This window comes from Phaseolus vulgaris, chromosome 10 (genome assembly GCF_051622355.1).
Source record: "Phaseolus vulgaris cultivar YP4 chromosome 10, ASM5162235v1, whole genome shotgun sequence".
Lineage (NCBI taxonomy): Eukaryota > Viridiplantae > Streptophyta > Magnoliopsida > Fabales > Fabaceae > Phaseolus > Phaseolus vulgaris.
In genome coordinates this window covers 43,959,241-43,986,609 of record NC_143507.1, presented here as the reverse complement: position 1 = coordinate 43,986,609, position 27,369 = coordinate 43,959,241, and the positions used below count along the sequence as shown (strand labels likewise).

Below are 27,369 nucleotides of genomic sequence, written 5' to 3'. Positions count from 1 at the left end.
TTTATAAACTAAAAAAACTAGTATCTAAATTAGTTTTTATTATTAATAAAAATTTATAAAATAATTTTTAAATTAATATTTAATTATTACTTACTACTTTATATTTTAAATTAATCTCTATTAGTTTTTTAAAGACTAATTTAGAATCTAAAATATTAGTACTTAAAATTTAGGTAACTAATTTAAATACAAATTTGGAAACTATTTTATAAATTTTTTTAATAATAAAAATTACTTTAAATATGAATATTTTTTTAGTCTCTAAATTAGCATGTAATTTAGTTAATATAGTGATTAATTTTATCTTTAAATTTGGTTACTATTTAATGATTTTCTTGTAGTGTTGACTGAGAAAAAAGATAAATGTTAAAATGTGAAGTGGTTTTGTGAAATCCATTAGAATTAAGAGTGTTTGTGGTTTAATTTGCTTCGATCTTTTTATTAAATAGTCATTTAAATCAAATATAAGAATTGAATATAGTTTTGTTTTTATTTTAATTTGATATAAAATGTGTTTTATAATTTGATTTGAATTAATTTTTGTGACTTTTATTACTTTGAAGTTATTAAACATTCTTTGTAGAAGAATTGTAAATACTTTTTATAAACTAATTAAAATTGTCATAGAGAGATATACTGTTATTTTATATTTATAATTTCAACTTTGTTTATATTTTTAAATAAATTACATAATTTTATAATTAAAAATTACAAGACAAAATTATTATTATGCTTTGATAAATATAAATAAAAATATGTTGTAAGAAAAATAAAATGAAAATAGAAAATAAATTGAGAATATTAATGTATGTTCATTAGTTGATGTTAATTCTAAACGTTTAACAAAATATAATAGACAAATTGTTAAGTTAAAGAAAAAATAAAGCTGAAAAGCTGAAAAAATAATGAAATAATGAAAAATAATTTTTTATCATTTTACTAAATTTATTCGAATTTAAATAGCCCTAATTTATAAATAATACTTCAATATTCATCAAAATATTATTGATTAACCTTTCATAAGAGCAAAAATTCATCAATAATTACACCATTGGAATAAGTGAAGTGGTGCATTTGAGGTTCAGTAAACATTCGTACGACATTTATAGAACACCTATCAGTAAAACGTCAAATTCAAAAAATATTTATTGAATTTATAACAATTCTAGTGCAGTTCTACGTCAAATTCAAAAAATATTTATTGAATTTATAACAATTCTAGTGCAGTTCTGACCCAATTTTTTTTTTAAAAATATATTAATTTTCTAAAAACTCAAATTTATTGTATAAATTTTTATTATGATTACAAAAATAAGGAACAAATTATTTTCAATCAGTAATGAGAAACATCTTTTTTCTAAAAAAATATTAAAACATATTTGTACACATTAATATTTATTATCAATTTATATAATTCATAATTATATAATATATAGATTTATGTCCCGTGCCTTATGTTTTAGAAATTATAAATATCTTTATGTCTGTATTGTATTAGTATCCATGTCAATTTATGTCCGTGTTGTATTAGGGTCGTGTCAATTTATGTTAATGCTGTATTAGTGTCCGTGTCAATTTATGTGTGTCGATTTATGTATGTGCTACATAGGGTGCATATTTGATAGTACGAAAGCTATATATTTATATATAATAATGGGTCATTCTTTACATCACGCGAATTAAAAGATTAATATAAATGCAGAAGCTACTACATATACACTCTACCTCCTTTTCAACATTATATTGGGAAATACAGTGTTAATAACCTCTTTCAGATTCCTGCAACCAACAACTTTCATCTTTTCTAAACCTTCACTTCCTAAAGCTTTTTCAGCCACCTTGGGTACTATGCACATTCTGAAACCCAATTTTGCAACCGTATATACCCTTTTATCCATTCTATGAACCTGTACACACAAATAACAGTTTTGAATTGAGGCTTAATGGATGGATACAATACAAGCAATATCTTCACTGGATTATCATTATTTAGCAATGTTGAGATGACACAGAAGACACCAGGTATGAGATCTAACAGGAAAATGACTAATCTCATAAAGAAAAACCTTATGCAAATTTTTACTGCTTCAGGTATACAATCTTCAGGTATATGCAAATTTTTAATCATTGAATTCAAGATTGTGTTCAGAACAGCTTCATGCTACTGAAAGAGTCTAAATTTTGAGTTCAATATTGTATTCACTATCAGCAAAATCACAAAGAAAGTCTCACCATGCGAAGCTCACCACCAAGGCCAATTTCACCAATGAATGCAATGTCATTTGGAATAGGGATTTCCAAGCAACTGGAAAGAGGAAAAAGACAACAGGCATAATACATGAAACTAATTCAGATCAAAATCTATAACAGTAAACTAGAACATAATCGCTATGGGAGATAAGAAGCATAAGTGCAACAGTATGTATGTTTAACTCTATAAATTGGCTGCAAAATTCACTGGTCAATATAACACCCTCCCAATCCTCTGATGACAAATGATCACTGTCAGATTAAAAAAATTTACATCATTTTAAAAAATTGAAACACAAACCTGCTGCAAATTGCTGCTGCTATAGCAAGATCTCCAGCAGTCTCAGCCAGTGTCAGTCCACTAACAACATTCAAAAACACAGCCTGTTGTATAAAGGAAAGACAAGGAAATAGAATACAATCAATACTAACATTAAAATGAAAATATATCTGCAAGTTATATTATAAGCACCAAACAGGTAATGGAATCCAGATATGAATATCTTTTGGTTTTGGCAATCTAATTCATTAAAATTCTAAATTCTCGGAAGGAAAGATGCAGAGAACATTAGTTTCGTTTTCTCCCGACAGAAAAGTACAAACTAAGTTCTTAGAAAGAAATTATTCTATTCTTGCAACCCAAATAATATTATAAACTAGGAGTTAATAGCAAAGATGCATACTAGTTCGCATTGCCATTCCCATATTTGTTATTAGCTTTGCTATGTTTATTCCCTCTATTAGGATTTAATTCTGTGAAACTTAAAATATTGACATGATATCATATTCATAAATCAGCTCACATGTTCTCGGAGACGAAGACCTGCTTGCTTTATAAGAACCTGCAGTTTAAGGGAATGGTAGACGTTCAAAAACGGTTTTACTCCTTTTTATTCACTTTCCGTCAAGAATAGAGAAAATATTAAAAATAAACATATAATATAAAAGCAGTAACAAAAAATACCAACAAAACAGAAGACATTAACTCACAGATATGATCATATCAGCTCTATTTAGTTGGATACCATTAACTTGTCTTGAACCTGTTGAACTAGAAAGACAAAGTGCCTGCAAAATAAACAAGAATTAACTAAATAATTCTTTGAAGGGTGTCAGAGTTGGAAGAAAGAAGTCAGAGGGTTCTGATAATATTAATTAGTGTTCTTGGTAGTTTACTTCATTGACATGAAGAAAAGAATGAACACCACAAACTGAAAGCTGTGACAAGTAGATCAGAAGATTGCAATAAGAAGTCGTCAAGATTGACATTGTAAACATTCATAACTTGGACTTTTTTTCAATAGCTACAAAATCACATTGTGATTAGCACGTACGGTTCAACCCAATATAAGTTCCAACTGACAGTACCGAAGTGGAAAGTATAAAATGGTCCACACCACCATGTATTATATTTGAACCAAAATTCGAGAATGCAAACAGTACTGAAGAGTTTTCTGTAAGCACCACTTCTTAGAATGACTTGCAATTTGTAAGATAACACAATTGATGACAAGAGTGGTGACCACGATGTTTCTTAAACCAGAATTACCATGGTAGGAAATTCATATAGTGCTGGACAATTTCAAATATTTAATATCATGAAAGCACAAAAGAAAATACCTGAATTTCAATAAGAAATGTCCGGGACCCATCCATGATTACAGCAACAGCTAGTCCTGCTAAAATTTCTGAATCCAGGTGTTGCTCACTGAGAAACATTTCACTGGCATTTGAAATAGCCTGAAGTCCTGAATGTGACATCCCAAAAACTCCAAGCTGATCAAATGAATCAAAGATAAAACGGATCATTTTTTTTCCAGATAAAATAATTATAGAGTAAAAATAAGCCCCAGCAAAAATAACTTTAAGCAACTTGACATACTAATACACAAGGAAGCAACTTATCTGTATTGTTAAAATGAGAGATGAGGGAAGCACATGTAAAATCCTTCAAAATGCAACTTTTAATCCTTTACATAGAAGATAGATATTACATGTCACCAAACCTCAGTTCTACAATAGCGCCAACTTATTGCCAGATGTGCATTTCACCACAAAAACTAATCACCTTTGCTAAAAATAAGAGTATAAAAATATTTTAACTATCAAAACTGGGTGTCAATTTTACTGTCTTTCAGCCAAGCATCTATGATAATAGTTTATTATGGCATGGTCAACATGAAAAGGGGTGAATTCAGATAATTTTTCACGATTTTTTTCCATTCATTACAACATTAAATAGTTCACGAAATGAGTCATTGACAAGAATAAGCAGATGTAAAGGTGCAAAAGTAAGCACCACTCTAAGGTGAAAACAGATACAGACCCCAGAAGAAGATTCTAAGGCCTGCCAGCACGATCTATTCAAAATATTACCTATTCCATTCAGTAAGTTCATTGAAAGTATTTGTAGAAATAAATCAATTACTAGCATAATCATAGTGACACACCTCATCAGTGGATCCAAATCGATTCTTCACAGCTCGAAGCATACGATGGGAAGAGTACTTCTCACCCTAGGTAGTAAAACAAACCATTAGCACAGGAAACATACGGTGATTTAGAAAGGCCAACTATAAGTACATGAACAACAGATGCAAGGTGTTACACAAATACATAGAAAACTTCCAGAATTTAGTTTAGAAAAAAGATAGCAAAACTAATTTTGAAAAGGGAATGTGAAGTATTGTGTGATGATATCAAAACAAATTGAGAACGTAATTATAAGACTATAGACAGCAATATTTATTAGATGCCTGTTTTGATCACTAAGAATAGAGCACTTTTTGTAGTGTAATATTATTATTGTTCACTTCATATCACACTTTTATTTACTATTTATGATGACTTTTCAATTTCTCATTCATACTTACTCTCTAAAACTAACTTTGATACTTGCACATGTTATCAGTAAGCTGCAAGAGCACAATTGAAAAATAAGGTTTTCTGTGAAAGTAAATTGGTATCAAACAATATTACTAGTAAATAGAATTTGAAATACACCAGGTCCATCAAATATCACAACAAGCATTCTCTTCCAAAAAATAGAAGAGTGACCCTCCTCTTGTTAAAACTTGTGGAACGCCAAAATGCACAAAAGAATTACAAAAATTCAGTAATGAGCCACATGAAGGCTTTACAGTTAAGATGCCTCAAGCAATAACAAGTATAAAAGGAAAATGAACTCCTAGAAACATGCCAAGTAGTAGAAGTATAATGATAAACACAAATAATCTTTACTGACTGTTCAAAGAAAGAAAGTTGTAACAAGATACCAACTTCCATATACAGAACAACATCAACAATATGCTCCAAGACACGAGGTCCTGCAATGTCTCCAGATTTTGTCACATGTCCAATCTGAAATACAAAACAAAAAGATAAGAGAAACTAGAAAAAAAGAAATAAATCCATGGCCATGCGTGTCAACAATTCAAAGGCCTTTTAACAGAAATGCCACAGATGTTCCATAAACGAAATGCATGCATGTAAAGCAAATCATTATTACATAATACAAAAGTACTCGGCCATTTTAGGTTCACCGAGAGAATATTAAAGAAATTCTAAATTTACCATAAGATAAAACTGAGAAAAAAAGGAGCATATCAGCAAGATTGTCTTCTTAAAACAAGGTATATATCATGAAAAATATTACAGTACATTAATAGATAAATGTTTCACCACTTAAGTAGAAGCACTAAATTAATCTTAAACTTATTGTTCACAAAATTGATTGACACGCATGCTCACCAAAAGAACCGGGATGCTTGTCTTCTTTGCAAATCGGAGTAAAGCTGAAGTGCATTCTTTCACCTGTCTCACACCTATTAAATGTCATGTACAATGGAACAGAGCATTTCACTTCTCAGTCAAGAAGGTATAGCTGATGCATTCTTACATTTTTGTTACATAAAAATTAAACCTATCTTATTCGTGACTTCAAATACAAATGAAGGAGTGGTGTGATAACGTAGAATAAATTAACCAGTTAAATAATTTAAAGCAACGGAAAATTACTACACCAAGACTGTTCGCCTCTTATTATAAAGAATAATGATTTCCCCACCTGCATAATCCCTCCAGGACTTCCCATTATTCCTTTTAAATAAACAGTTTGTATTGAATCAACAATTAGAGCCCCAGGGGAGAGATGCTGAACTTTCTTCAATATATCCTGAAATCATACAAAATTGAAAAAAAAAATACTATAGTTTAGACTTCTTTACGATGCTCCAGACAATTAATTATCAAGAATAACATTTAAGGCAAACATACTTTTTTCTAGCTATAAATAACTTTATAAATCACCAAAATTCATGTAAAAAAAGTAAGCAAAAAGGATATACTAGGCACCTCAACATCATTACTTGAATATAAATAAATATCTGATTGAATCCTAAGACGATCTGCTCTGTTACCAATTTGCTCAACACTCTGTCACATCATGAAATACCAAAAATTAACATAAATGCAAACTACATAAAAAGTACAACAAATAACAGCTGTAAATCAAAGGTGAAACTACACTACCCATCTTTGGCACAATAGAATGGAAACAAAAGGCTGATAGTATTAAAATGAGGCTTACCAGTAATTTTCTACAGATTAGCATAAATTTTTATTACTTTTCAATCATATAATGCACTAATAAAATCCCTATGAGCTTTTAACTTCAGTAATTTGGAATATCAATGTTTCAAAATTTAAAACTAGTAAAATCCTTCCTAAAAGCAAACCTCTTCGCCAGAGACATATACAACTGGAGATGCTTCACCATCATGGTGCCCTTCTGCAATAATTGAAGCTATCTTCCAATCCAAATGTTAAAATTAAAACAAATGTTAGACAGCATTGGCCAAGTCCACAAAAAATACAAAAAAGAAGAAGTTAACCATCTAAAATTCTAAAATCCAGTTTTACCATCCCAGTTGCCAGTATAATTCGTACCTGCAGCAAAAGAGTACTCTTCCCAACACCAGGATCACCACCAATTAAAGTCAATGAGCCTTCAAAAAAACAGATTTATAGACAAAGTTAGCCATTCAATGCAATTGGCAGTGAGGCTGCAAGTGTAGTTGGATTAAGAAAAATATGATAACTTATTATATAGCTAGAAGCATTCAAATGATAACTCAAATATTAGGATCATAGGAAGACCAAGAAAAAAACAACAGAACAAGAATCCATAAATAATATACCAATAACCACCATCCATTCACCTAGAAAAATCACCAGAAGTTGCAACTTTTTAAACAAGTCTACACCCATCAAATAAATAATTCATTTCAAACATGATCAAGACAAAATGTTTGTGGAAAAAGGGGTGAACCAGTGCACAAGGCTCCCACAGTACAGAAAAAATGTGCAAAACTGAACATAAATTAATTAGAGTTGTAATTGATCTCTACATTCAGAATAGAAAAGCAACGTTATATGGAAATAAATAAAAGTGGTATGTTAATGCAGTTCGCAGCAAACAATATATGATTAAAAACCAGTAAAAAAAATCCAAATCAAGAGATGTAAATAGTTGCATCTAACAATTTTTCAGTTCAAAAATTCTTTATACCTGCAGAACAAAAAGGAAAAAAAAACAAAAAGAAGAACTCAATGTAAATAGTTGCTGGTGTATCAATATAGTTAAGAAATTGGAATGAACCTGGTACGAGACCACCACCAAGCACTCTGGAAACTTCATCTCCAAATGGACCAGACCTGAAATTAAAGCAAGCAACACAGTATAACCCTTGAAAAAGATACCACATTAATGTATGTACTAACTACCGAGTCCTTCAGATCAAATCATTACCAGATGATATTCTTCTATTTAAAATGCTTTTGAAGGAGACAATTTTTCATTAAAAAGGTATAATGATACAGAGGTTGTTTGATATAGTTTGTTTTTATGAAAAATAACCTTTTAAAAAAAAAAAAAAACCTTGAGTAGCTTTTACATAAAAAAACTATAACTACCTTTTACAATAAAATAAAATAAAAACGTGCTTTCTAACTGTCACTATAGGAATTTGAGATTGAGTCTAACTTAAGTCCTTAACCTCAAAAGTTAGCTCATCGGATAAGGGTCACTACCTAGTTATATATACCACTTTTCCATAATTTCTTTCTTGTTTATTGAGTAGGCTTGGCATGAGAAACTACCACAATCACACACACATAAAAGAAAAATTGTTAAGGGCAAACCCTAAAAAATGGATCTTCTGAACAACTTACACAAGTTGAAATGGATAAAAGATGTTCCATCTTTAGATATGTTTAATAAAACCATTCTATCATTCTATGCGTCTACATCCAATAGCTTAAGCTTTTAAGCGAGTTAGTTCAGGGTATGGGGGATTGTACATTGGATGAGAGTTTTAGAGATGCAATAAAACCCTTCAGACACAAAACTCTCCAACTGTTTAAGCTTTTGAGAGAGCTAGTGCTTGACAATTGGAAGTGGCAAATCATGCAAATTGGAGTTTATTCCGGATGCTAGCAGAGAGAGAGAGAGAGAGAGAACTAGGGAGCAATAAAAACTTCACCTACCCTAAATCCATAATACAAAATGGCAGTGGACTTTCCTTTCCTACTCTTCAAGTTTTAAACGCAAAGAACATAATTTGATTGAACCTAAAACATGACTTAAACAGTGTAAGACTCAAAAGTGCAATTATATATGAAGTACGAGCACCTGCCTCAGTGCAACAATCACTCTATTGACACCTCTCATTTCTCTTTACCTTTCTATTTTTGTCACATTATACTACCAATAGATATACATCTGTCTCTCTTCGTCTTACTGTATCTAGGTGTATACAAACAATGTCCATTATGAATCACTTTTGGACTCAAATAGGAATATATGATGCACTAATATGTTCCCAACAACAGCAATAAATTACTATAGAGAGAGGGAAACTTACAAAGGAATTCTCCAATGGTGATGATCAAGTCCCTTGTTTACCTCTGCCAATCTCAAGGGACGTAACTCTCCTTCCTGTTGCGGTAGCCAAGACCCTACACCATCCTCCAATACTGAAAACCCACTAATCACACTATCAGCGTCACTACTGAATTTGGCCTCTTTCATAGTTCCAGACACATTGCATGATCGGCACACGCCCCACCATTGCCCTGCACTGAACCCACAATTGCTGCAAACCCATTGAACTTTCTCCTTCGACTTCTTCTTCCTCCCAATAACAACCCCATCACCACCACCCATCCCCCTCCCTCTTTCCTTTCCCTTTCGAAATTCTTCATCAAATTTAGCATTCGAGCCATGAGGGCTGCTTGAATTGGGATCCTGTGGTGTGTCACTGCCAAAGCTTGCACTTACTCTTGGATATGCCCTGCGGAGTGGGAATGGAGGGAAACCAGAAATGGAGAAGGAAAACATTTAGGAACAGAGTTAGGGTTAGGGTTTGTGTGAATCAGCATAAACCCTATTCTTCCGACTAATCTTCAATAGTAAGCTATCTATTATCCAATTAATCTTCCATCAACAAAAATTGATCTTTTTTTTTTTAATATTTCAATTAGCAGAACAAATAAATAGAATTAGTTATGAAGTTTTTTGTGTAATTTTATTTTTAGTTAATTTTTTGTCCTTAAAAAAAGTGGTAAATCAGAGTCAAATTATCATCTAAAGTGTTTTTTTTTGGAAAAAGTTATTCTTAGAAGCACTTTTCACCAGTATATATAATTTTGATATTGTATTTTGTTTAATTCAAAAGTTTGGTCTATTATTTTAAAATAAAAACATATAGTTTACTTATTTTGAAAATTCGCTATTTTGATTTAATATTCAATTTTCTCTGTATTTATTTCCTTTTTTATATTTATATATTTGATTCCTTTTTATTAATTAAATCACTTCTCATTATATTTTTTGGACTTCATCCTGCACTCCATACGTTTCATACATTTTTTGTCATGTAATTTATAATTCGGATTACATATAAATCTTTTTTCTTTTATTGAATATATTATATTTTTTTTCCCAAAATTCGGTTCAACTTGCATTTTGACTATCTGAAATTAATTTAAATTGAAATAAATTATTTTGTATATAATTATATTATTTACTATTTCATCAGCAATTAAGGTTTCAATAGATGAACATATCTCGATTGAAATACCATCACTCATAACATAATTAGACCATCTATATAATAAGATAAAAAAAAACCGAATACATATATTGATAAAAAAAAAGCTATAAATAAAAATTTAAAAGGTAAAATTTGGTTTGATTTTGTTAAGATATATTTTTATATTCAAATTGAATTTGTATGTGTTGATTTAGATGTATTTATCATAAAAAAAATTTCCATAAAATAAACTTATTATATATAATCCAAATTAAGATTGAATATACATTTGAAAATAATTTAAAATATTTAATAAAGATGGCATTTTGCACAAGGGACACAACCACCAAACAAAAAAATATTGGTTTGGTATAATAAAAAGTAGTTGTAAGAGAAACAAAGTTAAGTTATCCCACATTTTGAAAAAGATGAAGAAATTAATAATGCATTTAATACATTCATTTAATGCAATTTCCAATTTGTTGTTGTTTAATTATCGGCATTAACCCTAACTTTATATTAGTACCATGAGTCTAATCACACTTTTAACCCCTAGGTTAATCACTTTAAAATTCATATATAAGATCTTTTTAATTAGTTGATATAAGTATAAAAATATTCATGGTTAAATAAATATTCAAATATCTTCATAATTTTCTCATACTTCAAAATTTGTTCAATGTGGTTGATACCAACATTTAATAAACATGCTAAGATATTTAGTACATAGGTTAATATAATACGAAATTAGTTTTTCTTGTTTAGTCAGTATTTTAATTTTAGATCTTTAGATTTGATTAATTATTAATATTTTTTTCTTAGTAGATAACAAACAAATTTTCAATATAAATTATATTATAATATTATACAATCAATAATAAATCATGAAATATTTTAATATCCTAATTTACAATTGACACTTAAAAATAAACCGACAAAAATTTATTTCAATAATTTTTCTTACTACAATGTCTAAAATTTAGAAAAAAAAAATCAATACGAAAAACATATTTAAGCTTTTATTATGTTAATTTCCTAACAAATAAACAAATCACACAAAAAATGTTAAAAAAAAGTCTTGGAGGGAAAAGGCATAAGAATATGGAAAGAGAGATATGCTTAATTATGGGAATCCATTTACTATATTTGATCTTAGAAGATAACTATCTCCATAATTAAACATCTTAGATGATAAATATGAACATTACTTATCCTTCTCCCTCTCAACAACCCTTTACGTAACACAAAAATCCATGCCCAGTATTTGTTGCTAAATTCCTTCTTTCTTCCAAGGTTGCCTTCAGACACAGTTCTTCCTTTCTCCACGACATTCAAACTGTTACCAAAACACAACATCATAGAAACGCCACGTTTCTGCTGGGTCCCTTTTGGTCGAGTCACCAGCATGATCATACAAATAAATGTAAAGTTCATATGGGGTCCTGCTTATTTTCATATTTACTATGATTCACCAAGTTTTATTAGCAGTGGATCATGTTTTTTCCAAGGATTGTTGTGCTTCATTTACTATTTTTCTCTTGTTTAGGATGAATCCAACGTTTTATGTCTTGTATGTTTTGATTTGAAGTGGTGCATGTGACTTTAATGGTGTATTAATAGTCAAATTTTCTGACATGTATTTAAGATTTTCCATTTACAAACAAAACTTAACAATATTAGATTTCGGAACCACATAGCTCTACATTAGCTGATGATGTTTCTTGGTTTGGATTGTAGGCTTTGTTTTCTTATCGATAGTGGTTGTGTTTGGAGGCATGAACCAGAAATGGATCTTGTGTTTTTCTCTTGGGCATGACATGGGATAGAGGATCTGATCTGTGATCTCTCTCTCTCTGATGATGATGATGGAAAGAACAGTTAGAAGGTTTTTTAGTTCCATAAGGAAAGAGGAGAAGGGTATGAAGCCTTTTCTTCTGAAATGTGGTTTGGCTTTGGCTCTTGCCTTTGCTGGATTTCTCTACTCTCATATTGGAGCCAAGAGAATCAAACCTTCCCCTACTTCCCCCAAGGGGCACCCTTCAGGTTTGTTTATCAGCATATTAACAAATTTTCTGTCCCTTTTTTAGTTTCATGAATCTAAGTGATGTTTTTATATGTATAATGTGTTTTCAGGTCATGGAAGCGAAGACAATTTTGTTAGAGGTAAAAGGGCTGCTTCTAGTTCTCTCACCAATCTTTCAGAGGAAAATGTTTTGGATACTGTGAGTGAAATGAAAAGGATTACCCTTTTATTGTTGTTTCAGCTTTCTTTCTCATTTTAATTGTTGATGTGTTTTGTATAAATTCTTTCATCTTCTTTTTTGGATGGTTTCCAAATGAATTCATGCACTTATGCTCTGAAAGTTCTGCACAGTGTTTTTCCCTTCTCAATATCAGTGTAGAAATTTTTGTGGGGAAACAGAAATAAACTAGTGCAGGGAGTTGAGAATTTTTTTGGAAAGCAACCTGAAATTTAAATTGATGCTTCTCTGTTTTCGTTAAGTGTGTAAGATACTTTTGTGCAAACAAATAGGGTGTAGCTTTAATCCTCTGATGACATGCACCTTCTTGTAATCTTCAATTTAGAAAATAATGTAGATATTGAAAATTGGAATTTTTTTTTTGCTAATTTAGTTTTAGCTAACATAGGATTGTTAAATTTCTTCTATACCAGGAAGAAACATGCATTAGCAAGGTGAATTCTAGAAGTTCCCCATTGGGTGTCTCTCCAAGGACTAGAAAAAGTGGAGAGAAAGATGAGTTCCTCCTTCCTGAATTCAATGATCTTATCAAGGAAGCAGACTTTGGAGTCATCATTGCAGGTAGTTCTTTTAAGAAAGAGGTGGAAACACCAAGGTCAAAAGTAGGATCTCCTATGGCATATGCAAATGTTGACAAGGATGATAATGAGAAAGAGATGAGGAAACTGAGGAGCATGATCAGAATGCTTCAAGAGAGGGAAACAAATCTTCAGGTTCAACTGCTTGAGTACTGTGGCATCAGAGAGCAAGAAGCAGCAGTGATGGAGCTCCAAAATAGATTGAAGATAAGTAATATGGAGGCCAAGATGTTCAATCTGAAGGTTGTGACCTTGCAGTCTGAGAATCGAAGATTAGAGGCACAAGTAGCTGATCATGCAAAACTGACATCTGAGCTCGAGACTGCAAAAACCAAAGTTAAGTTTTTGAAGAAGAAAATCAAGTATGAAGCTGAACAGAATAGGGAGCATATAATGAATCTTAAGCAAAAAGTTGGCAAGTTGCAAGATCATGAATTCAAAGTTGCTGCTAACGATCAAGAGATTCAAATTAAGCTGAAAAGGCTTAAGGATCTTGATTGTGAGACAGAACAGTTGAGAAAATCTAATTTGAGACTGCAGATGGAAAATTCTGACTTATCTCGAAGATTGGATTCTACTCAGCTCCTTGCAAATGCTGTTCTAGAAGATCCTGAGGTAGTAATCTTCTACCCAGCAGGGAGATGTTTTCTCATCCTTTTTTGCTCTAATCTTGTCCAGTCTAATCTTCATGCTTTTTTAACTTGAACAATATTTAACTAATGCTTTTGGATGCAGGCACAAGCTCTGAAGGAAGAAGGTGAACGACTAAGACAAGAGAATGAAGGGTTAGCGAAAGAACTTGAGCAATTACATGCAGATAGATGTTCAGATCTTGAAGAGTTAGTTTATTTGCGGTGGATAAATGCTTGCTTGAGACATGAACTACGAAGTTATCAGCTCCCATCTGGTAAAACAGCAGCAAGGGACTTAAGCAAAAGCTTGAGTCCTACCTCTGAGAAAAAAGCCAAGCAACTCATACTTGAATATGCAAGCAATGAAGTGCGAGCGAGCATTTCTGATATGGACTCTGACCAATGGTCTTCTTCCCAGACTTCTTTTTTCACAGACCCTGGAGAGCATGAAGATTATTCTCTTCATGATGCTTCATCTGAGGCCAAACTTAACAATTCAACCAAGTCAAGGATTTTTGGCAAGCTTATGAGGCTGATACGAGGCAAAGATAGCCACCACCAACGTGGTCAAATTATGTCTAAAGAAAAATCAATTTCCAGAGAAGATAGCAATTCTTCACATTTCAGCTTGAGTATGTCAACAGGAAATGAGTGTCTTAGGAGTGAGTATACCACTCCCTCTGCCACATCTAGAACTTCCTTTGACTATAACCAAAGCCAGAGTTTGAAGGATGATAGTGGGAGAAATTCAGATAGCCATACCCCAGGAAGCTCCAAAAATTTCAGTCCAAATAGAAGAAGTTCAGCAGATTCCAAAAACCGCCTTGATTCTTTCTCAGAATCCTCTGCCATGGAGAAAACTAATTTGGCAAAATATGCTGAAGCTTTGAAAAATTCCACTGAAACCTCCAAAGTTAAATCACACAGAAGATCAGCATCATATAGTTCGTTTTAACTTGTTAGCTACATGCAAGGATTTTACCTTACAATGAACATTACAGATTAGCAGGGTTTATTTAGTAATCAATCCTGATGTACACTATTAGACGTTAGGAGCTGTTCATATAACCGTGTATTAAATAAGGAGGGAGGTATTAAAAAATCATAGGCAAGATCATGCATAGTAATTCTGTGAGTTTCATAAAATTTTAACTTCTGATGATTCATCATGATCCATTTCTCTAGCAGTAACTTGGTTCTTTGCAATTGGTTTTTTTCTAGATTAACTATATTACAAAATACTGTTGAATTTTTTTGAACAATCAGGGTTAGTATCAAGCTCCCTTCATCCTATTTCTTTGCAAAATGAAGGGTAATCAGGATTTTGCTTATTTTGCTTTTTCACCACTCTGCTACATGGACTTCTTCAAAAGTTGTGTTGAACATTCAATCTAGATTTGTGAGGTAGAAATAAACTTTTAGTTTTTTTCCTCTTAACAATTACATGTTATTTTTATTGTATATATTCGAATGGATTATATAAAGAGTATTAATATGTTGACAATACACCAGATTACAACTAGAAAGATCAGATTACAACTAAAAAGATAAATAATTTTTTTGTTGAAATATAACAATTTTGAAATTATATTGGCCAAATCACAATTGATGTATTTTAATATGCAGTTTCAAAGTAACATTTTCATATATAAACTTTCTCTATTTCTTTTTCCTTGCATCACAATTGTCTGATAGTTGCATGATTGGATTTTCCTTATGTTAGTCTAAGTTTAACTACCAAAACAATGCATTTATAAATAGTAAGTAACTATTTCTCTGTTATTATAAAATGTTTTACAAACAAGTTTATCTGAAATTTCTCATGATCTGAAACACATAGAGCAATATTTTTTTTCATACAAAAGAAAAACAGAAAATTTTGAATCACTTTCACGCTGTGTAGTTGTACACAATACTATCTGGATCTGACACACATGAATAATCACGACTCTTTATGTGATGAGACTTATGCCTTGGATAATTAATGCATCGGCTAGAACTTGGTTAGCTGCTTGTGAAGGATGAACACTATCCCAAAACACGTACTGTGTGGCATTAGAACAAGTTCCTGGTGATTTTGGATTACACAAAAACGATGTTGTCTCTACAGTCCCGGTCCCACAGCAACCTCTGTTTGCCTCCACAAAACCTGAAAACCATCATGCAATAGGTTAGAAAGAACAAAATCATTTTACTGCGAATGTTGAATAGTGAACTTTAGTCAAAGTAGTGAATACCCGATTTTGAAGGGGATTGAACAAGGTCATAGAGGGGCTTGTAAACGTCAAAAATAGCAATCTTGAGACCAGGAAGTTGCTTTTGAATATTTGCTGCAGCTGAGTTGAGCTTCTTGTTAAAGTTTTGGGCATCAGAGTTGATTCTTGAGACACAACCATTCTCATGGAAACCAAATAAAGTCCTTGCAGCAGGTAGGCACCCCAATGGTGGGAGTGAAGTCACTCCAAGTCTCCTGGCTCCCAATCCATACAACTCCTGTGTCCAAAACAAAGCAGTGGAACCGTTAGTTTTTCAAAGTTGGGCTAATTCTTGAGTTGAATGTGGACTGGTCTAGATCTGTATCAAACATTGAAGGTATATTGTTGAAAAGATTAGAACCAATTGAACACAACACATCCCCTCTATCTAATAGATTCTTTTTACTTGTCTAGGACTTTTTCAATAATACACATATATATGTTCTAAGAGTAGCAAAAATTGTTGAAAATCTGAGAAGAGGACATTTAGTATATAAGTGCATGCAAACCAAAACATGGTTTTGAGCGAAATTTAAAGTCCGCTTCTTAATAAAAATAACCAAAACTGTTCAACTGAATACCTTAACAAAACTTTGGAATGCACCAATTAAGTAGGAGGAGTACTGGTCAGGAGTGTATGCTTTGTTGATCCAAGGATTGACGTAATAGTTTTGCACAAAGTCGCTGCTGCCAGCACTAAGCACGTACAATGCATCTTTAATAATTGAGGATGCTTTTTGACTGCCAGCTACCTTGGCCAGCTTGCCTTGGTATTCCTTGAAATAACTTAACTGTTGGGACAGTGTAATTGCATGCTGCCAAAAGGAACAGAAGAAATTGTTAAAATCAGAATTCTTGTAAAACCACATGTGAAGTTATTCACACCAAACTTACATTCAAAGTAGCAGCATTTTCATCATAACCAGATGCAGCAGAAGCAAAGTTAGCTCCAATAAGGAGGTTTTTCCCTGATGCCTGTGGACTAAGATATGCAGGAGCATAGGTCTTAAAGCCCAACGTCTCAGCTGCAAAAGGAAACATTCCAACAATTATGAAACTTAAATGCATGAGATGAGTATGAGTAGTGCTATATATATCTAATCTACACTATAAGAGACTGAGGGATGCTGATAGCTTACATGAAACCTCATTCTTTTTTATCAGCAAAAATAAGACATATTTCAGGAATACCTCAACTCTTATAAAAAAAACTACCTAAAACTGTTCTAATCTAGTTGCACAAACAATAAAAAACCTTAAATCTAACCTCTTATACAAAACATAACTAAAAAAGCTTTAAAACTAACGCCCTTATAGCCCTTCTACTCATAGCCTAGACCTCCTAATTTTTTTTTGCATGAAACCTCATTGCTACACAAGAAAAAATATGTGTACTCTGTATAACCATCTAATCTAAGTAGGTGCAAAGTATGATCTTTAATGGTTTGCCATACCAGTGATATCAGTAGCTAATTTGCCATTGCAAAACCTCCCAGTTGGTTGGTGGTTAGAAAAATCCCTCCCATAGGGAGGGTAATCAGCCTTGAAAAAAGTGGGAAGATAGTTATTATTCCCTACATCCACCACAGAATCACCAAAAGTTATGATGGCAGGCACAAGGGTGGTGTCTTGTGCATACACACAACCAAGGAAGGAAAGTGCAAAGAGTGGAACAAGAGCTCCAATGCTCATCTTAATGCTATGCATGCTGCTTTGGATGATGCATAGTGCAGCAGAAAATGCAGAACTTATATTGCAACCGAAAATGACGCCTATTGAAGGAGGAGGATGGGAGTTAGGCAGGAGTATTAAATGTGAACGCGTAAAGTGGTTCATCATACCCTTTCTCTCTCTCTCCATTGATGGTGTGCTAATATCGTTACTTGTCTCTTCTGGTTAATTCAATGCATGGTATCCTTTTGGTGAAGCTAGTGATCACTGTGTGTGCAGTTTTTTGCTTGCACTAATCAATCACTCTCAAGTCCATAAAACGAAGACTTTTAGCTTCATTCATTTAGTATGGTGGAGCTAAGTGGTTGAGATTTTGTGTGAGGGAAGAGGGAGGAGCATGTGGGTGAGTTATTTCGGTTGTTGTGCAGAAAAAAGGAAGAGTCTACGTAATATCTTCAACTTGGCATGCACAGTGTGAAATACTTGTTATTTTCTGTATTTTCTTGGCACAAAATTGGCTAAGGATGTTAATACATCATAATGAACTTGCAGGGATAACAGCTGCGAATACTGCTATAAATACACACAGCTTCACAACTCCAATATTTGCTACAGTGCCAAAACAAATTACACTCATCTTTTAAAACTATACAAAAATAAATAAAAAAATGCATTGACAATAATATGAAACTTGTGAAATTTGGTAAGTGGGTGAATTTAAAAAAAAATTGAATATATAAATAAGTTGTCTCAAAGACACCACTGACTTATTTATTTATTTATTTAATTAAATACTTACAAAGTTGAAATTAGTTTGTAAAAAGCTATTAAATTTGAGCTTGACTTATTTAACTAATTTTTAATTTTATTGATTTTATTTTTATGAAACTTTTCTTAAATTTCAACAAAATTGTCATTTGTTACTAAAATCTTATTTTAATTGATAAAAAAAGTACAGGTATAATATAAATGATCAAGTGTTTAATGTAGTTGTTTTAACTAAAAATGAGAAACCAACAAAGCAAACCTTAATAGTTCATAAATAATTTGATTCATTTGCACTCTTATGGTCAAGGTCTTAATGATGTTAATGGTGTTAAGGCACTATAAATAAAAACAAGGTTATATTCAAATGAGCTTCTCTAAAAATACTTTTAAAATAGAAAAATATGAATACATAAAATAAATTTGACATCTCAATATATTAAAATCAACTTGTGTAAAAAGTAAAAGAAAAATTTACTTAAAAATTATTTTATATATAAAATAATTTAAATTCATAAGTAGTAGTACATTTTTAAACAAGTGATATTTAACTAATTTGTAGCTAAATTTGGGTAATGGATTGATATAATTATCCTAACTCTCTTAATTAAGAAAGTGGGTTAAGCATGTCAACTTAATGCACACCAAACTTGTGCTATCACCCATTTATAAACTCATCACATGTAAATTTATTCAATATCTATTTATTTTCATTTATCTATTTTTATCTATAATATATTAATATCATGCATTTTTTTCTTTTTTTCTCTATTTGTAAAATAGTATTTGGTCTTTGTTAAATTATCTCTCTCACACGATATATATGCATAATAGAACTAAAATATCATGTAAATTACTCAAATGTCCATGACAATAAAAGGAAATTGAAATTAATGTCAATCACGTTAACTATATGATTTATATCATTAATTAATTGAAATATGAAAAATTATATAAAAACTACATTAAATAGGATCTAATCTTTTTTTAAAATATTTTTATTGTAATTGTAATTTTTATAATAATAATAAATTTCAGAGTTAAATTTATTTCTTCTCGATTGAACAAATTTAATCCATTGAATATTGGGGTAATTATGATTCCTAGTTTCAACACCCTTAATTTTTTTACTTTGTTTGTGGTAGAGAAACAAAAAGAAAAAACACTGCATATGATAAATTTTTCATAAAGTAGATTTTTACCTTATTTTGAGTAGGTTCAATATGATATATATATTCACTTTTAAGAAAAAAAAATGCATGCATCGTGTGTTTCCATTAGTCTTTATGATAGTATGGTATACCACTCTAGCAATAATCGTTTTAAATAAATGGAAGATTTTATAAATTAAGATAAATTTTAAAACCTTGAATAAAAATATTGATAACTTTTATATAATATTTTTAAAAACCATATTATTGATTTGGGTTCATTTCATGAGGAAAAAAAATGGTAAAATGAAAAAATGAAGATAAAATGATTAAAACTATATCACTTTAATGATTTTGAACTTGATACTTCAGAAAATAATTGGATACAAAATTTAGATTTGTAACTTCATAATTTCACCTTACAAATTTTATTTTTAACACTATTGAATAAATTATTACACTCCTAAAAGAAATGATTGTTATTACAAAGTTGACTTACCTAACTCAACCTCATAAAATCGACTTGTTGGATGAGATTTGCACTCACTTATATACAATGAAATTCTCTCATATTTAGTCGGTATGAGATCTCTGACAATTGTATTTTTCTCAATTGCATATACAATTTTTTCTTATTAAAAACATAGCTTCAATAAGTTAAGAGCTAGAGCCAATAGCCAACTCTAGCACACCTAACATAGATGTCATACCATTTTCTTAACTTTTAATTTTCAATTAAAATTTATTTCTATAAAAGAAATAAATAATATTTTTTCTGAAACTATTTTTTTTACAAGTTAGAAAAAGAATGAGTTGTTTGGTAGCTGGCAGAAATAAAAGTTTTTGTGTGAGTTTGGTCAACGCTTATTGCAGAGTGGAGGCAATGCACGAGACATGGACTCAAACATTCAACGACATGTTTCGTGAATTTATGGGACAATATAAGTGCGTTGCCTCTTTCTATTTACCACTTTCTTTTTATTTTTTTTATTTAATACTTTGCATGTATCTTGCTATTGAAACGGAGTTTGTCACACGTAAACTATTTAGTTTTTTTTAGATATCTTACATTAAATAAAAATACAATTCAAATTAAATAAAAATATTTAATAACATATAAGTGTGTAATTTTTATTTTATTATACCATAGTCTAAATATCATAATTATACTGTCAAGTATCTCTCGATATATTAGTCATTCAATATATAAAAACAAATCATAATCATAAGTAACTAATTATTTTTTAAATATGATTAATTAATCATTCAATATATAAAAACAAATCATAAGTAACTAATTATTTTTTAAATATGATTAGTGATCGGGCCTTCATAAACTTGGAATAACCTTCAAGCCCATAAAAAAAACTAAAAATAGCATACGACCCCAAAAGAAAAAGGTATTGATTTTTAACACAATATTTGAAAACTGGGTATAACAGTTGTTGTTGAACGTCAAAGTGTCTTTGCATTACATTAAGGGAGAGGGATATACTCCTTTTTTTTGAATCACCGAAATTGTACGACTGTTCCAGGCGTACGATCCGGGCGCTGTTAAAGACTGAATTGCGTAAGTAAGAGAATCTTTATTAGTTGGGAAGTCCTTAATAAGGCAGGGGAAGTCGAGTCCCTTATCTTTGACAAGCCTCGATCCTCCCCCCTGCTTAGCGTTCCACTTGTGATCCTGGATGCAGTGGAGGATTTTAAAAAAAAGCGCCCGAATCCGCAGACGCGGAAGTCTCAGCCGAACAAAGGCAGTCGATACCACAGGAGAATCAACCAAATCCATATCATAGGAAAGCAGAAAAAGAAAAGCTCTATCCTCCGCCCCAGTTCTCTCTTTGATATCTTATCAGGATGGCATAGCAGCCAAGGGTAGGATAGGATGAGCAGTGAGAGCGGATGAGGAAAGGGAATCTCCGATTTTCATTTGAAGTTGGCAAGAGAGAAGAGGAACAAGGCCTTATTAGTCTCGTCATGGCCTTCTCAATCAAAACAACCTTCACCCACAAAGAAAAGCACTTACTTACCAAGCCAGGAAGAAAGAAAATATTGACTGCTGGCATTCAAGATTATCTGCATTTTAGTAAGTGTAGGCAAGAGACGCAGTCTGAGTATTAGGAATAGCGAGTTATCCCTCCTGTCCGCGGAAGTGAATGCAACTGAAGGGAGGATTTAATACCCGGTTAGGTCTATTGTCCCGCTTTCCTTGGACAAAAGGAAAATAGATAGTTAGTGAGTGTTAGTGCATGTCCCCAGTCCCACCCCGGGGAGTCTACATTTCCATTTCCTTTGTAAAGCCATCACTGAGGCACATCAGCCTTTATTTAATCCGACTACTCACTTTGTCAAGCACTCAATCGCTTTGAGCCTTGGGCTCAAGAATTTACCTTTCAAAGTACAAGACAACAAGACAACAAGCCCAGCAAAAAGGGAAAGTGGTAAGATCTTAGATCTTGATATTACGATATCTTCCTCAAAAGGTTAGGTTGTCCAAAGACGATTGGGGAACTACGAGTTAGAAGGGTAATAGGCGCACTCAGGCAAGCATTTAAGCTTGGTATTAGGAGGTCGGGTCTTCCTCAAGTGCAATAAAGGTCAAACGATTTTCATAGTTACAGTGTCCGCGGTTAAAATGAGGTCCGCCTGCCTAGGACTCGATCGTGGTACTAGTCCATAACGATCAAAATCGAATCGTGATCCTATTAAGGGATTAGCTCAAGGAGTACTAAAAAAGGTGCTAACGGCAGTGGGACCCTGCGGGTAATGAGAAGCTTAAAAAATGAAGCCCATTTATTTGCTGGTTGAACCAGGTAGGAACAATAACCATTTAGAGTTAATCTTGAGAGATATTGTATATTTAAAATCTTGCATTTGTTTCTTGAAGAAAATATTTAAATCCGGAATTTGATCCTTGAAGAAAGGATTTGCTTAATTATTATTCTCAGTTAAAGAATTAAGAGGCTGTATAGTTTTACATCTTGTGAGAAATCCATAGTTAAGGGAAACAAAAAAGGAAAAATATTTGAGATAGGACTTCAACTACAAATAGTATTTCATAGAAGAATATTTTCTACCACCAAAGCATACAAATTGATAAATACAACTACAGCTTTTTATAGCCTATTATTTGCTCCACTACATAAGAAACTGTTTTTGGTTATCATCATAAATTACTGCAACTTTCATGGTTCCAATGAACTTTTCACCACTTCAGCTTTGCAGGGAAGTACTGCACCAAACAAATTAAGACACTTTAGTACAAACAAGATGAAAACTTTTTCAATTGGAAGACAAGAAGACATGAAAGTTTCCAAAGGGTATTAACCTTTTCAATGAGTGAAAGATAGTATGGTTTGACCTTTTCAACATCAATTCGAATTTTACTCTTGCTGTAAAGGTCATATTTGCTGCAAAAACATTGTATGTAAATGAAGTAAGAGAAGATCCATCAATATATTTCATCAATAAAAAAAGTGTGGTCTTACTTGAAAATGTGGAGCCATTTTAGATTCTCAACATCCTCATCATTCATCAAGTGCTTATAGGCTCCTTCCCTGTGTAATGCTGCAAAACAAATTAGTGGATCAAATAATGCTTATAAGAGTCTTATAAGAGTGTGTAATGCTAATAAAAGTGTTGGTATGTTTTGACAACTCATATTAACACGTGTTGATGTGTCAACAGCACGTGTTGATGTGTCAACAGCACGTGTTGATGTGTCAACAGCACGTGTTGATGTGTCAACAGCACGTGTTGATGTGTCAACAGCACGTGTTGATGTGTCAACAGCACGTGTTGATGTGTCAACAGCACGTGTTGATGTGTCAACAGCACGTGTTGATGTGTCAACAGCACGTGTTCTTCACCAAATTACATATATAACTGAAAATATATTTTTTTTCTAAAATGAATGAATTTAAACTTATGTCTTTCAATGTTTTGAATTACCATAGAATGAATGGTATCTTATAATGAACAAAGCAGCAGAGGGCAGTGTAGTGTTATTCTCCTTTGCCACCTAAAACAACACCAAAATTAGACATTTCCTACACAAAATTTATGAAATAACTGCATTCCATAATCCTACATAAACAAAGCAAAAAACACTAACTTGGTTTTCAAAGGACTTACTAGATACATGTAATCATCATGCCCCCATGACATCATCACACTGTCAAGTCCACATTTGTCTGAGTAAATCCCATATTTAGTGTTGTAGGATGGATTGTTGTAGTCTGGATTTTCCTTAAAATACTGAAGTGGGAATGCAGCACGTGTCAGATGTTTGGTTTCAAAAAATTGTTTTTTTCCACCCCAAAAGGACAATGATTTGATAAATTTACCTTGTGGTGGACAATTGATTCATCAAATCTGCAACCTACTGGGAATGTGTCCCCTGTGTGAGCATAGTAAATGTTTCAGATCAGTGAATGTTTTTAACCAGAAATTGCAAAGAAAACACAAAAGATACCATCTTTTAACCATAGGTGTTAATCCTATATAAACACCACACTTACCTACTACAGCCCATTGAGGAAGTCCTCCAAAGCTAGGTAAATTCAGCACCTTGCCTAGATCTGCATTGAAGAACTTTTCAAATAATTTCCCATCTTCCATGTTAAACCAGAAACAGAGAAACTTTTTGATAGCAAAAGGGTCTTCAAAATTGCATTAGAATGTAGAAACTACCATGGATAAGGCCTGTTAAGTGCAACCAATCTTCATCAGGGTAATCCTTCCTTATAGCTTCTGCTGTCTGAAGCAAGTGCTCAATCTGAGGTTCATCCAAGTCAGGGTCACTCTCATCCACCACTTCATTCAGGAGTTCACAACATTCCCATATGCTCATCTCCACCTTGTTCAATTTTGCATACTCCTCCCTCAATTTCTTCACCTATGTATATGAATATATTGTTCAAATTGATACCATGTTTCACCCTTAATCATTTTTAAAATATATGAATCTCCTTCTTTTTTCTGGAGGAAACATGATCTGAGATCTGAGATCTGAGATTTGAGGGTAAATGCAAAGTTTCTGGTAGATGCTTACAAAATCAAGTGATTGGTAAGTGTGGTTTTTTCTGTAGAAATTCTCCACTCCTTCATGCCTCTCACTTTCAGCATCATTATAAGCCCTGTTTTACAATATAGTCTTATTCATGAGATAATCATTGTAGCATACAGAACTAGAGGATCTAATAACTTTTTTTTCATGATTTTACTAATCCATAGTACTATCTTGTTTCAACTGTGGAAAACCCAAAGCTCTAATCTTTTAGGTTTATTGCTTTTATACAGAAAAGGTTGGAAGAACCAACATGTCTTCTGTTTTATCTCAATTTTTAAGAAAATTACATTTTTTTTAAATTGTAAATTTATAAAGCTTGAAAATTTCCAAAATTATCAAAATTGAAGTCTAAATTTGAAGGATAATACTTCAAAAATTCCTTTCTTTTTCATTATATATATATATAGGCACACAAAATATAACTTTTTAAAAAAGGAGAAGGGTTAAAAGGCCAGAACTTGATGGGCCTGGCCCAGATTTGAAGGACGATTCAAGCCCATAAAAAGTGGATATTCTTGGCTTTAGGTGAAGAACATCTGAAAAAAAAAACACTAATTTTGTGTACGATAAGAATGAATTCCGTTGACCAAAAATGAAAACAAATAAAAAGCTTTTTCAATCCCAAAGGAAAAATAAAACAAAAAAAAGGCTTTAAATCTTTAAAGAAAATGAAAGGGAAAGAAAGTACAAGAAATTAAAGTCAAGGATCTGAAGGAGTACTTAATAATATACTTTTCTTTTTCCTTTTTACAAAATAATTTTCAAAATCTGGCATTATTTCTGATACATAATCATTGAATAGGTTGAAATTGGAAGTGTCTTTTTCTTTATATATAGTTGGATTTGGAATTTGCAATGAAAAATTGGAGAAAGATTGAAACCTAAATATGTGCCCAAATGTGTTGGTCTGTGGTATCAGAAATCCACCATCCAACACCAGTTCTCCCTCATTTATCTCTGCAGTATTTGCCTCCACTTCAGCCCCTGCAATTTTAAAAACCCTATTAACTCCTTATTTCCAACACATTTTCCTCTTCCAAACAAAAACCCTGTTTCATCTTCCAAATCAAAAACCCTGTTTCATCTCCAAAAAGGACAGATTTTGCAACAGTTACTGTCACCACACACTGCTACAAATTTCACCCAAAAACAACCACAAAAACCCTTTTTGTTCTTCTTCTCAGATTACACTAAAGTATAGATTTTTCTCTAATAATAATAATAATAATAATTAGCTAAAAAAATGGAAAAATAAAAAAATGAATTACCAAGGTGATGAGGTTGCTGAATGAGGATGGTCATGGTGATTCCAAGAGTTGAAAGAAATTGAAAGAGAAAAGTGTGATGTGAAGAAGAAAAGATTGAGGTGTGATGCCATGGTTGTGGAAAGGTTGGAAGTATTTATAGCTGGCCGGAGAGTCCTTGCCTGAGAATTTGGAGATCCCAAGTCCTTCCCTGAAAATCTTTCTTTTCCTTTTTCATATTTCTAGTTTTCCATTTTCAGTACATCCAACACATTTTTATCCACTTCTAACCCTAATTTTAACCTAACCAACTACTATTTTACACCAATGGGAAAAAAACATCATTAAATTCTCCATTTTTAAACTCTTGCTAGATACAAAGAAAGTGCCACTTCAAGCTGGCACTGTAACAAAAGACAACTCCCTCCCATCTTTCCCATGAAATGTGTATTCAAATCCAATCTCACTTTATTCAAACTTATACATATATAGGTCTTTTAATATTTTGGTTTTTCTATAATTATAGTTTTATTATTCAATCTTACACATTGTGATCTCATACAAATCAATATATAATCTTTAACAAATAATTTATGTAAGTAATATCTTATATTTAACTTCAATCACAAAAACTATTAAATAAATTTTTTGAGATAAAAATTAATAAAATTAATAAATTAGTTTTTAAATTAATATTTAATCATTATCATGGCTTTAATTATCAATTACTTCATATCTTAAAATTAATGAATATTTAAGTATGTACTAATTAAACATTAATTAGTGTAGTCACTATACTGATTTAAAAATTAAAAAAATTATTCATAAAATTTGTAAATTAATTTTAAATTAATGTTTAATTAATTATTGAAGTTCTATTTATCAACTACATATTTTAAAATTAATAAATATTTAATTACATACTAATTAATTTATTAAACATTAATGATTTAATTAATGATTTATTTATGTATTGTTAATATATGAGTTTTAATCTAGTTTTTTTATATTTTTCATGTGATAACAGGTGATTGTTGTTATTTGAGATGTGAGTGTAACTGGAATGTCAAGTTATATAGTGATGTTTAACATGAAAATTGTTATATATAAAATAACTAATTAAACATTAATTCAAAATTATATTATAAATTTATAAATTATTTTAAATAATAATGATTTTTAATCTATAAAATATTGTCTAATTTAATTAATATAATAAATAATTATTTTTCATTTGGTTTTTATTTTCTTGATAATAACAATAATGTATAAAAAAATACTAGTATAAACAATTTTATTTAAAATAGACATTTTTAACAAGATTATACATAAAGATAACATTTTTTTTTTCAAAATTACTATTTATTGTTTGTTATGTATAGTTTTGAAATTAGTTTA

At 31.4% G+C, this 27,369-nt stretch overlaps 4 protein-coding genes across 21 annotated transcripts; 1 reads left to right on the top strand and 3 right to left on the bottom strand.

Moving 5' to 3' along the window:
* Positions 1-1,617: 1,617 nt before the first annotated feature.
* On the bottom strand, positions 1,618-9,750 carry LOC137818179 (uncharacterized). 14 transcript variants are annotated; one of them, XR_016516237.1, is made up of 16 exons: positions 9,174-9,745; positions 7,910-7,965; positions 7,198-7,256; positions 6,987-7,058; positions 6,604-6,684; positions 6,317-6,424; positions 6,001-6,063; positions 5,526-5,610; positions 5,124-5,165; positions 4,701-4,766; positions 3,871-4,026; positions 3,241-3,318; positions 3,054-3,092; positions 2,552-2,634; positions 2,233-2,305; positions 1,618-1,907 (listed from the first exon to the last, which is right to left on the bottom strand). XR_016516237.1 is itself a non-coding variant. In XM_090296336.1 (15 exons), the coding sequence occupies exons 4-15, from the start codon at positions 7,028-7,030 to the stop codon at positions 1,722-1,724; spliced, it is 1,044 nt and encodes a 347-aa protein (XP_090152462.1). In that variant the 5' UTR covers positions 7,031-7,058; positions 7,198-7,256; positions 7,910-7,965; positions 9,174-9,750; the 3' UTR covers positions 1,618-1,721. The 14 variants fall into 14 exon arrangements, 5 of the variants coding, with proteins under 5 accessions (XP_090152462.1, XP_068477547.1, XP_068477548.1 ...); XR_016516241.1 differs by lacking the exon at positions 5,124-5,165 and having other exon boundaries at positions 6,001-6,074; XR_016516243.1 differs by lacking the exon at positions 5,124-5,165 and having other exon boundaries at positions 3,871-3,998; positions 6,001-6,074.
* Positions 9,751-11,514: 1,764 nt separating this feature from the next.
* LOC137818178 (protein CHUP1, chloroplastic) lies at positions 11,515-14,986 on the top strand. 4 transcript variants are annotated; one of them, XM_068621440.1, is made up of 5 exons: positions 11,515-11,766; positions 12,081-12,386; positions 12,477-12,565; positions 13,018-13,797; positions 13,918-14,986. In XM_068621440.1, the coding sequence occupies exons 2-5, from the start codon at positions 12,200-12,202 to the stop codon at positions 14,767-14,769; spliced, it is 1,908 nt and encodes a 635-aa protein (XP_068477541.1). In that variant the 5' UTR covers positions 11,515-11,766; positions 12,081-12,199; the 3' UTR covers positions 14,770-14,986. The 4 variants fall into 4 exon arrangements, with proteins under 4 accessions (XP_068477541.1, XP_068477543.1, XP_068477540.1 ...); XM_068621442.1 differs by having other exon boundaries at positions 11,580-11,766; positions 12,477-12,506; XM_068621439.1 differs by lacking the exon at positions 11,515-11,766 and having other exon boundaries at positions 11,779-12,386.
* A 578-nt stretch (positions 14,987-15,564) lies between these two features.
* LOC137818177 (GDSL esterase/lipase APG) lies at positions 15,565-18,290 on the bottom strand. The gene is made up of 5 exons (XM_068621438.1): positions 17,524-18,290; positions 16,964-17,094; positions 16,651-16,884; positions 16,052-16,307; positions 15,565-15,963 (listed from the first exon to the last, which is right to left on the bottom strand). The coding sequence occupies exons 1-5, from the start codon at positions 17,927-17,929 to the stop codon at positions 15,767-15,769; spliced, it is 1,224 nt and encodes a 407-aa protein (XP_068477539.1). The 5' UTR covers positions 17,930-18,290; the 3' UTR covers positions 15,565-15,766.
* Positions 18,291-22,693: 4,403 nt separating this feature from the next.
* On the bottom strand, positions 22,694-26,437 carry LOC137818855 (inositol oxygenase 1). 2 transcript variants are annotated; one of them, XM_068622482.2, is made up of 11 exons: positions 25,996-26,437; positions 25,609-25,711; positions 24,710-24,794; positions 24,349-24,553; positions 24,177-24,236; positions 24,003-24,055; positions 23,791-23,913; positions 23,608-23,677; positions 23,145-23,223; positions 22,985-23,066; positions 22,694-22,888 (listed from the first exon to the last, which is right to left on the bottom strand). In XM_068622482.2, exons 1-11 carry the CDS (start codon positions 26,027-26,029, stop codon positions 22,862-22,864), a joined length of 921 nt encoding a protein of 306 aa, XP_068478583.1. In that variant the 5' UTR covers positions 26,030-26,437; the 3' UTR covers positions 22,694-22,861. The 2 variants fall into 2 exon arrangements, with proteins under 2 accessions (XP_068478583.1, XP_090152568.1); XM_090296442.1 differs by lacking the exon at positions 25,609-25,711 and having other exon boundaries at positions 25,996-26,430.
* Positions 26,438-27,369: the final 932 nt, after the last annotated feature.

Coding starts and splice junctions, on each gene's coding strand:
- LOC137818178 (XM_068621440.1), top strand. CDS start 12,200: ATGATGATGATGGAAAGAACAGTTAGAAGGTTTTTTAGTTCCATAAGG. Junction 12,387..12,476: donor CCCCAAGGGGCACCCTTCAG/GTTTGTTTATCA, acceptor ATGTGTTTTCAG/GTCATGGAAGCGAAGACAAT. Junction 12,566..13,017: donor AGGAAAATGTTTTGGATACT/GTGAGTGAAATG, acceptor CTTCTATACCAG/GAAGAAACATGCATTAGCAA.
- LOC137818855 (XM_068622482.2), bottom strand. CDS start 26,029: ATGACCATCCTCATTCAGCAACCTCATCACCTTG. Junction 24,795..25,608: donor ACATTTGGGCACATATTTAG/GTTTCAATCTTT, acceptor ATTGTAAAACAG/GGCTTATAATGATGCTGAAA. Junction 23,224..23,607: donor AAGATACCATTCATTCTATG/GTAATTCAAAAC, acceptor TTTGTTTTGCAG/CATTACACAGGGAAGGAGCC.
- LOC137818177 (XM_068621438.1), bottom strand. CDS start 17,929: ATGGAGAGAGAGAGAAAGGGTATGATGAACCACTTTACGCGTTCACAT. Junction 17,095..17,523: donor ATTAGCTACTGATATCACTG/GTATGGCAAACC, acceptor TTCCTTTTGCAG/CTGAGACGTTGGGCTTTAAG. Junction 15,964..16,051: donor TCAATCCCCTTCAAAATCGG/GTATTCACTACT, acceptor GATGGTTTTCAG/GTTTTGTGGAGGCAAACAGA.
- LOC137818179 (XM_068621446.2), bottom strand. CDS start 9,649: ATGTTTTCCTTCTCCATTTCTGGTTTCCCTCCATTCCCACTCCGCAGG. Junction 2,635..3,053: donor GTCTTCGTCTCCGAGAACAT/GTGAGCTGATTT, acceptor TTTATACAACAG/GCTGTGTTTTTGAATGTTGT. Junction 1,908..2,232: donor TTGGTGGTGAGCTTCGCATG/GTGAGACTTTCT, acceptor TTGTGTGTACAG/GTTCATAGAATGGATAAAAG.